This window comes from Zingiber officinale, chromosome 2A, assembly GCF_018446385.1.
Source record: "Zingiber officinale cultivar Zhangliang chromosome 2A, Zo_v1.1, whole genome shotgun sequence".
NCBI lineage: Eukaryota > Viridiplantae > Streptophyta > Magnoliopsida > Zingiberales > Zingiberaceae > Zingiber > Zingiber officinale.
In genome coordinates, this window is record NC_055988.1 from 173537077 (window position 1) to 173547550 (window position 10474).

At 41.3% G+C, this 10474-nt stretch overlaps 1 protein-coding gene across 1 annotated transcript; it reads left to right on the forward strand.

The window, feature by feature from the left end:
- The first annotated feature begins 6059 nt into the window (after positions 1–6059).
- LOC122043352 (glycerol-3-phosphate acyltransferase 5-like) lies at positions 6060–7780 on the forward strand. Its single transcript, XM_042603923.1, has 2 exons — positions 6060–6666; positions 6743–7780. Exons 1-2 carry the CDS (start codon positions 6106–6108, stop codon positions 7676–7678), a joined length of 1497 nt encoding a protein of 498 aa, XP_042459857.1. The 5' UTR covers positions 6060–6105; the 3' UTR covers positions 7679–7780.
- The last annotated feature ends 2694 nt before the right edge of the window (positions 7781–10474 follow it).

Below are 10474 nucleotides of genomic sequence, written 5' to 3' on the forward strand. Positions count from 1 at the left end.
CACATCAGCTGGTCATGGACGGCTTCCGGACACTACGGACTGAGGTCACTTCTCTCCGAGAGGAGATTTGTCAAGCGTTGCATATACACAAGCAACCCCCACCACTAGCTGACGATCCTCCAGCTGGCGATCCTTCTACCTGATTCTATCTTCCCATGCATTGTATATTGGACCTGGATATCTCACTAGTACTTTGTTTGCTTAGATATTTGATTAGTCGAACTTTCTCTTTCAAAATTCTTTATGCTTAATAGAACCTCTGTTTTAAAACTTAGTACTCAGTTGTTGTTATGATTTTCAGAATCTTCTTTACTCCAAAATGTTTTTTTTTAAAAACTCTAGAAAAAATAATATTTTCAAAATCTCAATTTCTTAGATTTTCAAAATTTGGACTTAGCCTAGACATTAACCCTAGGAATCATGTTCTCCTAGATTTCAGCCAGAACATCTCACAAGCACACTAGACATAACTTGTTTGTGTTTGAAACACTTAGAATGGGGTGAGATGAATAGGGTACAGTCTAGACTTCAGAATACTTATTTCTGTGCATCGCAGTAAGTCTGGACAATAAATACCAAAATACATTAATCAAGTTAAGTTATCCAATCTTAGTTTCTAACTGGAACTTTAAGCTTAACTTGACTAACCAAGTGAAAGTTGTTGCCCTCTAGGTAATCAGCTAGTAACTAATAGTTAAACATGTGGCCAAGAAATTTAAGTAATTACCTTTCAGTTACTCATGCTTGGACTTTAGGAATATTTTCTGCTTATTTTATTCTCCAAAGTGAAAATGAACTTAGTTAAAATTTTACAAGTTTTTCAAGTTAAGCATTTTTTCAAATTATCTAAGTATTATTTTCTAAAGTTTTTTTTCCAAATTTGACTAAGTTTTTTTTTTTGGTGTTTAAAAGCTTCTCAAAAATTAGCTAAGTTACTTTTCAAAGTCAAAATACTTCACTTAGCTAAAAGTTTTCCAAGAAAATTAAGTGTTTATCAAAGTATGTTTAATCCTCTATTTAAAAGTCTTTATGTTTCTTAAATTTTTCATTCCCTCTTTAAAAGCTAAGTGTTTATTTGATGCCTTATTTTTGAAAAATAAGATAAAAATTATTTCTGAAGAGTTAAGGTTTCTCAAAACTAGCTAAGGCAATTTATCATTGTTTTTCTTTCTTTTGCTCCCTTAGTTATTTTTGATATATGGCAAAGGGGAAGAGTATAAAAACATTCAAAGAAAGTTAAAGAAAAGAAAGTTTGAAATTTTTAAAAATTAAGATTTTTAAAATTTAAGGGGAGCTTTTAGTAACGGGGAAACTTGTGCAAACTATAGGGGTATTAAACTAATGAGTCATACTATGAAACTTTGGGAAAACGTATAGAAAAAAGATTAAGGAAGGAGACCATAGTGACAGAAAATCAATTTGAGTTCATACCTGGAAGGTCGACAATAGAAGCTATACATCTTCTTAGACAATTAATTGAAAAATATCAGAAGCAAAAACAAGATCTACACATGGTATTCATTGACTTAGAAAAGACATATGATAGAGTCCCAAGAGAAATTATATGGAGAATTTTAGAAAAGAGATGTGTTAGCGTAACATATATTGAACTAATCAAGGATATGTATGAGGATGTAACGACCAGAGTAAAGACTTCAGGTGGAGTAACTGAAGCATTTCTAATAAAGATAGGGTTACATCAAGGATCAGCTCTAAGTCCCTATCTTTTTTACATTAATTATGGATGAACTCACTGCACACATTCAAGACACAGTACCGTGGTGCATATTGTTTGCAGATGATATTATTTTAGTAGATGAGACACGTGAAGGAGTAAATGCTAAGCTAGAATCTTGGAGGGAAACACTAGAAGAGAAAGGTTTTAAGCTTAGTAGATTAAAGACGGAATATATGAAATTTAAGTTTAGCAATATTAGAAGTAATGAAACAATTGTTAAGATAGGAGAGGACGAGTTGCCTGGAACCGAGAGATTTAAATATTTAGGATCATTTTTACAAAATGATGGAGGGATTGAGAGAGATGTCTTACATAGAATACAAGCAGGATGGGTGAAATGGAGGGGAGCGTCGAGTGTTTTATGTGACCGTAAAATACCTCTTAAACTTAAAGGTAAGTTCTATAAAACCGCAGTTAGACCTGCTATGTTATATGGAGCTGAATGTTGGGCTATGACTCGAGCACATGAGCAGAAGATGAGAGTTGCAGAGATGAGGATGTTAAGGTGGATGTGTGGACATACGAGGATGGACAAAATAAGAAATGAGAGCATTAGAGAGAAAGTAGGAGTTGCATCTATTGAGGAAAAACTCAGAGAGACACGTTTAAGATGGTATGGAGATGTACTTAGACGACCAATAAATGCTCCAGTTAGGCGATGTGAAACTATGATAAACATGCATATAAAACGAGGAAGAGGAAGACCAAAAAAGACTTGGTTAGCAACAATAAAACAAGATAAAATTTATTTAAATATAGATGATGATATAATAGGAGATAGAGCTCAATGGCTTAAAAGGATTCATACAGCCGACCCCACCTAGTGGGAAAAGGCTTGGTTGTTGTTGTTGTTGTTGTTGTTTTAGTAACGGGGAGTTTTTGTAAGCATCTATTAAGGGGGAGCTTTATTTGTGCTTATCAAATTTATATTTGTGCTAAATTTTTGCTTATGCTAGTAACATTTCTTTATTATATCTTTCTACTTAACTTTGAATTCTAGTTGTCATAATCAAAAAGGGAGAGATTGTTGGTGCAGAAAGCATCAGACGATCAAACCTTAGTTTTGATAATGGCAAAAGAGATTCAAAGTTAAGGTTAATTGTTTTCTAACGAACTAAAATGAGGTTTCAGGAAAGTCCTAACTGCGGTTAGGCAGGTGAAAAATCCTAAGGGGTGGCAACCTTAGGTCCTAGGGAGTGGTAACCCTAGGTGATGTAAAATCCTAAGGGGGGTAACCTTAGGTCCTAGGGAGAGGTAACCCTACGTGGCGAAAACCCCTAGGGGGTTGTAACCCTAGGTCCTAGGGGGTGGTAACCCTAGGCGGAAAGCTCAGTCGGTCTGGAGGACCGAACTAGCATCAGGTATGCTCTCCTGAGTTGAATAGGTGAGGACGCGTTCCCCGGAAGAGGGAACAGTAGGCGTCGGTTCGACCTAGGGTTTCCGGTTGGAAATCCGAAGTTAGAACCGGACAGTCCGGTGACTGTCAAATATTTCATTTATTGTATTTATATCGTGCTAATTTTGTCTTGCAGGGTATGTGTGTGGTTTGTAGACTAACATATTTTGCAGGGACCAAAATGCACATCATGCCTCAGATGAACAGTACCCAAGGCACCCTTATGGAGCTTGAGGCGCCTCAGGTGCAAGTCACAAGAAGTGTTCGCAGCAAGCTTGGAGGCACCCTCGAGGGAGGCTGAGGCACCTTGGATGCTAGGCTTGAGGCGCCTCCATGGAGCAATGAAGGCGCCTCCAGGCAGAATAAGCAGCAGATAGCGGAGGCTTATCGCAGCGCAGGAAGAGGGATAGGACTTCACCTTTAAGGCACCTTAGTGAGTCCATGGAGGCGCCCTCAACGTCCAATAAAAGGACATCTCGACCAGCAGCTCAGATCATCAACTCTGAAGCTATTCTTCTACTGCTTACTGCTAACAAGATGACTCAGAAGTGCTGTAACAACGCCTCGACAACCAGGAGCCTCAGATTACTATTTTTCTGTTGTCGGTATAAGATTACTTGTTGTTTTATTTGTATCATATTTCTGTAAACTTTACATGATATTATAGTTGTTGCCCACTGAAAACGATCAACGATCGCGGGCCTTGGAGTAGGAGTCGCCCAAGGCTCCGAACCAAGTAAATACTTGGTGTCCCTTGTGCTTGTGTTTGATTTCATTATTCCGCTGCTTTACTCGATAGTTTTTCCGAATCTGAAACGCGTGAAAGCCACGAGCGCTATTCACCCCCTCTCTCTCTAGCGCGGTCTCGATCCAACACATTCTTACTGTTCTTCATCCACTTGTTCAGACAACGACTGACTTGAGTGTCGGAGGGCATTTGCCAGGAACTCCCCTTAGTTCCAGAGCGCTAACATTTTGTTGTCTCATCTCCTTGTGCGCAGGTTTAAAGAAGAAACTTCGATGGAAAGAGAAAGGTCTTCTGTTGATCAATCATTCATCTATTATATCTAGTGTGTCATCTCTCCAGGTCTCAGACAGGATCGGTCACCAATTAGCAATGAACCCTGAATTTGTTACCAATTTGATGACGAAACAACTAATTTGTCCTCAATTTGGCGAGGAATTCTGGATTGGTTGCCAATTTGGTGATAAATTCTGCCAGAATTTGTCACCAAATTTGGATCTTTAAATTTGACGACGAATCTGGCAAAATTTGTCACCAAATTTGGATCTTTAAATTTGACGATGAATCTAGAATTCGTCGCCAATAGGCACAAACCAATCGATCAGGGCAATTGATTAGTAGGTCTTATTCGAAATCACATAACGGTCTGAAATTGATTGGACAATCAATTGGCTTAGGCAATCAATTGGGGGCAAACCTGCAACTTTTCGCGACAATATAGAAAGGTTTTTGATCAATTAGCTAATCAAATTTGTGACAAATTGAGTATTCGTCCCCAAATTGATGACAAATTCTTGATTCGTGGTCAAATTTGGGACAAATCCATAATTCATCGCTAATTTGGAGACGAGAACTCAATTCATCGCCAATTAATGTGATTTTGCCACTTTTCGCAACAATACAAAGAGCTTCTAATTGATTTGTGCGATCGAATTAGCGATGAATTCTGGATTTGTCTAAAAAATTTACGACAAATTCTGGATTCGTCACTAAATTACGGACGAATCTAGAATTCGTCCCTAATTTAGCGACAAATCTAAAATTCATCACTAAATTTAAAGAATTTCACTGTCGAAGATCTTTAAAATTGACGATGAATCCTGGATTTGTCCCTAATTTCACTATGAATTCTTGATTCATCACAAAGTTATTGACAAATCTAGGATTCATCATCAAATTAGGGACGAATCCTGAATTCGTCACCAATTGGCGATGATTTTTGTGATAAATTTTTTTAAGGGACAAATATTGTGGTGACCGCAGCTGAGACTCGTACCTTAGATCCTTTAGAAATCTGTTGGAGAGTCTAACCATTACATCATTTAGTTAGCACCAAATATTCAAGTCTTTAGTTCAACTAATCCTTGATGACAATCCCGACTCCATGAAAATTTCCTACCGATGACCTGGATAAATCGAAAAAACACACATATAGGCTTATCCTAATATCTGATGTTTTTAGGTCCACTATCTATTGTGAGAAAAGTGGCTTATCCTAATATCTGATGTTTTTAGGTCCACTATCTATTGTGATACACCACAACTACATCTCGTACTATAAATGTATAATTTATAGTTCGAGGGCTATCCGGGACGAGTTGACCATCAATTGTGAAGATAAGGTTGGAGGAGATGAATTCAAAAACCATAATCTAGATCTATATTTATTTTGTTGTTTTTTCCTTAAGCAAAATATTTGTTTCATTAATGGGCGATGGGGATTTTGTGCCCTCTAGTTGAAGGCGTTGCCGCATTGCCCTTTTCGTAATCGTTCAATAGCCCTCAATATGAAAAGGAGTAGAACGGAATTATTGGACCTGCAATAAATTTGATCATAAACGTGATTCATTTGTCAAATAAGTGTCTCATTTAATATCCTTTTATACGACTATTCAATTTCTTAATTAGTTTACCTTTCTACGTACAAGTCAACCATGTGGATAGAGCATGCGGGATAACGTATGAATCCAAATCTAAATTCCAACCGCTGCAATGTTGTTCCATGTTCAAACCCGTTTCCATCCATAATTAATTAAATAATTATTTATTTATTTATTCGCCTCATTGTATTCTAAATAATTCCACTCGGTAGTTAAGACGGTTGAACGTCCTAGTTTCCTTGCGAAGACTTCCCTCCTCTCCTTTCCGTCCACGCCATGTCCTTCCTCTCTAAATATATCCACCTGCTAAGAAACGTCTTCCACGAAGAGCAGCTCTGCCAGCGCCATGGGCGACCGGACGATCGCGGCCGAGTTCGAGGGCACGCTTCTCAAAGAAGACGACCCCTTCCCTTACTTCATGCTCCTTGCCTTTGAGTCCAACTCCTTGGGTTTGGTCCGGTTCGCTCTGCTCTTGTTGCTGTGGCCGGTTCTTAAATTGTTGGGCCGGATGGGCCGCGATGAGTTGGTCTTGCGGGTGATGGTGTTTGTGGCCGTGGCGGGGGTGGAGGCGGCGGAGGTAGAGGCGGCGGCACGGGCAGTGCTGCCCAAGTTCTTCATGGAGGATGTGGATATTGCAGCATGGCAGGTATGTCGGTCGTTCGCGAGAGGGAGGCGGGTGGTGGTGACGCGGTGGCCGCGGGTGATGGTGGAGCGGTTCGCGAAGGAGCATTTGTGCGCAGACATAGTGGTCGGGAGAGAGATTGGAGTGAACCGGTTCGGATTCGCCACCGGTTTGGTCAAGGAGGAGGAGCACGTGGTGAAATTGGCAAGAGTGTTCGGTGGGGAACCGATCGATGTAGGGTTGGGTCGACCGGAGTCGGACCGTGGTTTTTTGTCTCTATGCAAGGTATATAAATAAATTATTTTTTATTAAAATTTATTAATTAGATCTTTTAACTAACTCGCCGGATTTAATTAATCAGGAAAAATACCACTCTCCGATTCCATTGCTGCCGACCGAGCCGAGTCAGACCGGACTAGTCGAGCCGAACCGGCCTCGGCCGGTGATATTCCACGACGGCCGGCTCGTCCTCCGGCCCACGCCTCTGACGTCCCTGCTCATCCTCCTCTGGTTCCCGCTCGGCCTCGCCCTCGCCGTCCTCCGCATCGCCGTCGGCCTCCTCGTCCCCTTCCGGTGGATGCCCTTCGCCGCCCCGCTCTTGGGCGGCAAGCTCATCGTCCGCGGCCGCCCCTCGCCCGCCACCAGCAGCGGCGTCCTCTTCGTGTGCACCCACCGCACCCTCATGGACCCGGTGGTCCTCGCGGCCGTGCTCGGCCGCAGCATCCCCGCCGTCACCTACTCCATCTCCCGCCTCACGGAGCTCCTCTCCCCCATCCCCACCGTCCGGCTGAGCCGCGACCGGAACGTCGACGGCGCCCGCATCCGGGCCGAGCTGGCGCGCGGCGACCTCGCGGTGTGCCCCGAGGGGACCACCTGCCGGGAGCCGTTCCTTCTCCGGTTCAGCGCTCTGTTCGCGGAGCTCACCGACCGGATCGAGCCGGTGGCGTTGAACCACCGGGTGGGGGTGTTCCACGCGACGACGGCGAGGGGGTGGAAGGGGATGGACCCGGTCTACTTCTTCATGAACCCGAGGCCGGTGTACGAGGTCACCTTCCTGGGCCAGCTTCCGGCGGAGGCCACGTGCGGCGCCGGCGGTAGGAGCGCTTACGACGTCGCCAACCACGTGCAGAGGATGCTGGCGGCGGCGTTAGGGTTCGAGTGCACCAACTTCACGAGGAGGGATAAGTACAGGGTGCTCGCCGGCAACGATGGCGTCGACGGGAACTCCAAATCGCCGGCGACGACGTGGCCGTGGTCGGTCAGAATAAAAGAGGTGCTGCGATTCCTGCTACATTAGGCGACGGCTTGGTTTCAGTGTTTTATGTGATTGAAAAGAAGTTATCTGGTAATAAATTGTATACGAATTATATTCCATTTTTCAAAATATTGTTTTTTAATTTAAAAAATGACTTTTTTTTGTTATATAAAGATTTTATAAGATATGTTTTGACAGTAAACTCATATGATAATACTTTATATCTTAATCATCGTACCACCCTGAAAAGATGACATTGATTATCAATATGAACAATAAGTTGTTTTATCAAAATATCGACATAGATGGACGTTAATGTGATATTGTTTGGTTAAGTGAGACCACACTAATGGGCAATATGTGAGTGATGTTCGTGGTTAGGGTTTCCTTAAGGAATTAATTAGTTGAACAATGTTGTGGCAATGTTCATAAGCGAGAGACACAAAAGTAGTCATAGTTTGAGTCTCGCCAACCCAAACATCCACGTTAGACAATTCAAGCCCACATTGACCAAATTGTGGTTACGTTGGGTGAGGCACATAAGTCCCACCAAGTCTTAAAAAAGTTCAACTTGTATAGAAGAAAAGTTTTTTTTCTCATCCTACCACAACAACCGCTAATGATATATTATGCTTTTTTTTAAAAAATAATATTAAACTAATGTTTAAAATTCCTTCTAACACGCATCGCATTGATCAACTAACGCTTTATAATTTCTTCAACATTTTACTGAACCGTGGACGGGTAGATTTTGAGATTTCTCAATCGGCGTATATATGTAATATGTTCTTACATCGAGACTTTCAAAGGATGAACCATCAGACAGTTAGAAGTGCTGTTGACAAGAGTCGTTGAATTACCAAGAAGTTGTTGAGAGAGAATGGAAAAAAATAGAATTAAAATAATGCACGGCGTAGCCACGATCAAATAAGTTAAGATGAATAGTAGTACACGAACAAAGAGGTGAAAGATGAAAGGTATATCTCCATCCTCATGCAGAGACGTTTTTTATAATATTAGTTGTCGAATATCTCTTTCCTCTTATGTACCCAAAAGATATTCATATTCTCCCTTTAAATAAAGAATTATTATTATTCTTATGATTTAAATCTTCCCATGAGAATCTAGTCATTCTTGACTTATTTTAAGTCTCCCTATAAATAGCATCCAGTCATTCTTAACTTATGTTCCTGTCTAGAAGCTGAGAAGACGAACCTGTCGGTATGACGTGTCTGGAGGGTTGACCGCATCCTCTTGACCCGGTGGTGAGCTGTCCTCTACGTTGACCAGATCGTCAGAAGTCCTCCTCCGGTCAACTGTACCTGCATCCAGCGACCGGGTCGCCCTGGCCTCTGGTACCTCGGTGCTCGAGGCAGATCCCACAGATATATAAGTAACCGCATAATAGTATAGCAATAAAATGAACAGATACCGAGTATGAGAACGTACCCTGGCCCAGGGGGGCGCCCTCGGATGGATGGATAAGCTGATCGGGATACTGGCCGAGTCGTCGCGACCCTGAATAGTAGGTGAATGTCCGCCTGATGAGTAGCTAGCTCCGGTGGCTCGGAGCCGGACGCGATATGGATCCGTAGGATGACGCACTGTCTGACTACAATTTCGGCTCGCAGGCCGGACTACAACAGCGGCACGAAGGCCGAATACACTCTTGGCTCGCAGGCTGGCATATAGACATAGCACGATACCTGAACGACGGCTGTGTTGGAGTGTATACTCAAAGCCTAAGCTTTGTAAACATTTATTATGAATAAAGAATCACATTTGGTCTAATTGTCTACATTTGTTTGTAGTTGTTCATTTAATTTATATTGTAGATAACATAGCATGTGGTGTCACATACAGAAGATGATGTTATCAGTACCTTATAAATTATAAATAGTAGCTCACGACCAAAATGGAAAAGGAACAAACCATTAGAAGGTCGTAGTGTAATTAGGTATTAGTTTATCTTGACTATATAATTACACTAGTACACTCAGAGTGTATTGAGTAGGACCATTTGAGGTCGTTTCTTTTATACTGACTTTATAAAGGAACAAAGACCTCAGTTATTATGGAAGTGTGTGCTCTTAATCCTAATATAATAACAAGCACATATATTTGGTATTTATTTCTTTAATTTATCAATGGGTGAGATTTAGTTCGTTGAATCAATAAACCCGATAAGTTGGGAAATGATATCACTTATAGTGTGTGTTGTTGATTATAGAAGGAAACTGTGTCCTAGAGATACTAGGTTGATAATGTCCTCAAGAGGAGCTCATAAAGATTGTCATGTTAAACCCCGCAGTGGACTTAGTCCGACATGACAATAAGGTTGAGTGGTACTACTCTTGGACTTAGATATTAATTAAATGAGTTGTCAAGAACTCACTTAATTAGTGGACATTCAATATCTTAAAAACAGGGAGACTAACACACTCATAATAAGAAGGAGCCCAAAATATAATTTGGGATTGGTGCGGTAGTTCAATGATAGTTCTCTAGTGGAATGAATTATCATTGATAAAATTAAGTTGTGTGTTCGGGCGAACACGGATGCTTAATTTTATCGGAGACCAAAACCAATTCCTCCTCTCGGTCCCTATCGTAGCCTCTTATTTATAGAGTTCTATACCCACCTATACCCACCTTCTATACCCACAATAAGGGGTCGGCCAAGCTAGCTTGGGAACCAAGCTAGAGCCGGCCTAGGTATGATGGCCCTAGCTTGAACCCAAGCTAGTGGGGCCGCCAAATTAAATTAAAAAGGATTTTAATTTTAATTTTTATTATTATGTGGAAGATATAATTTAAAGAGAATTAAAATTAAAATAT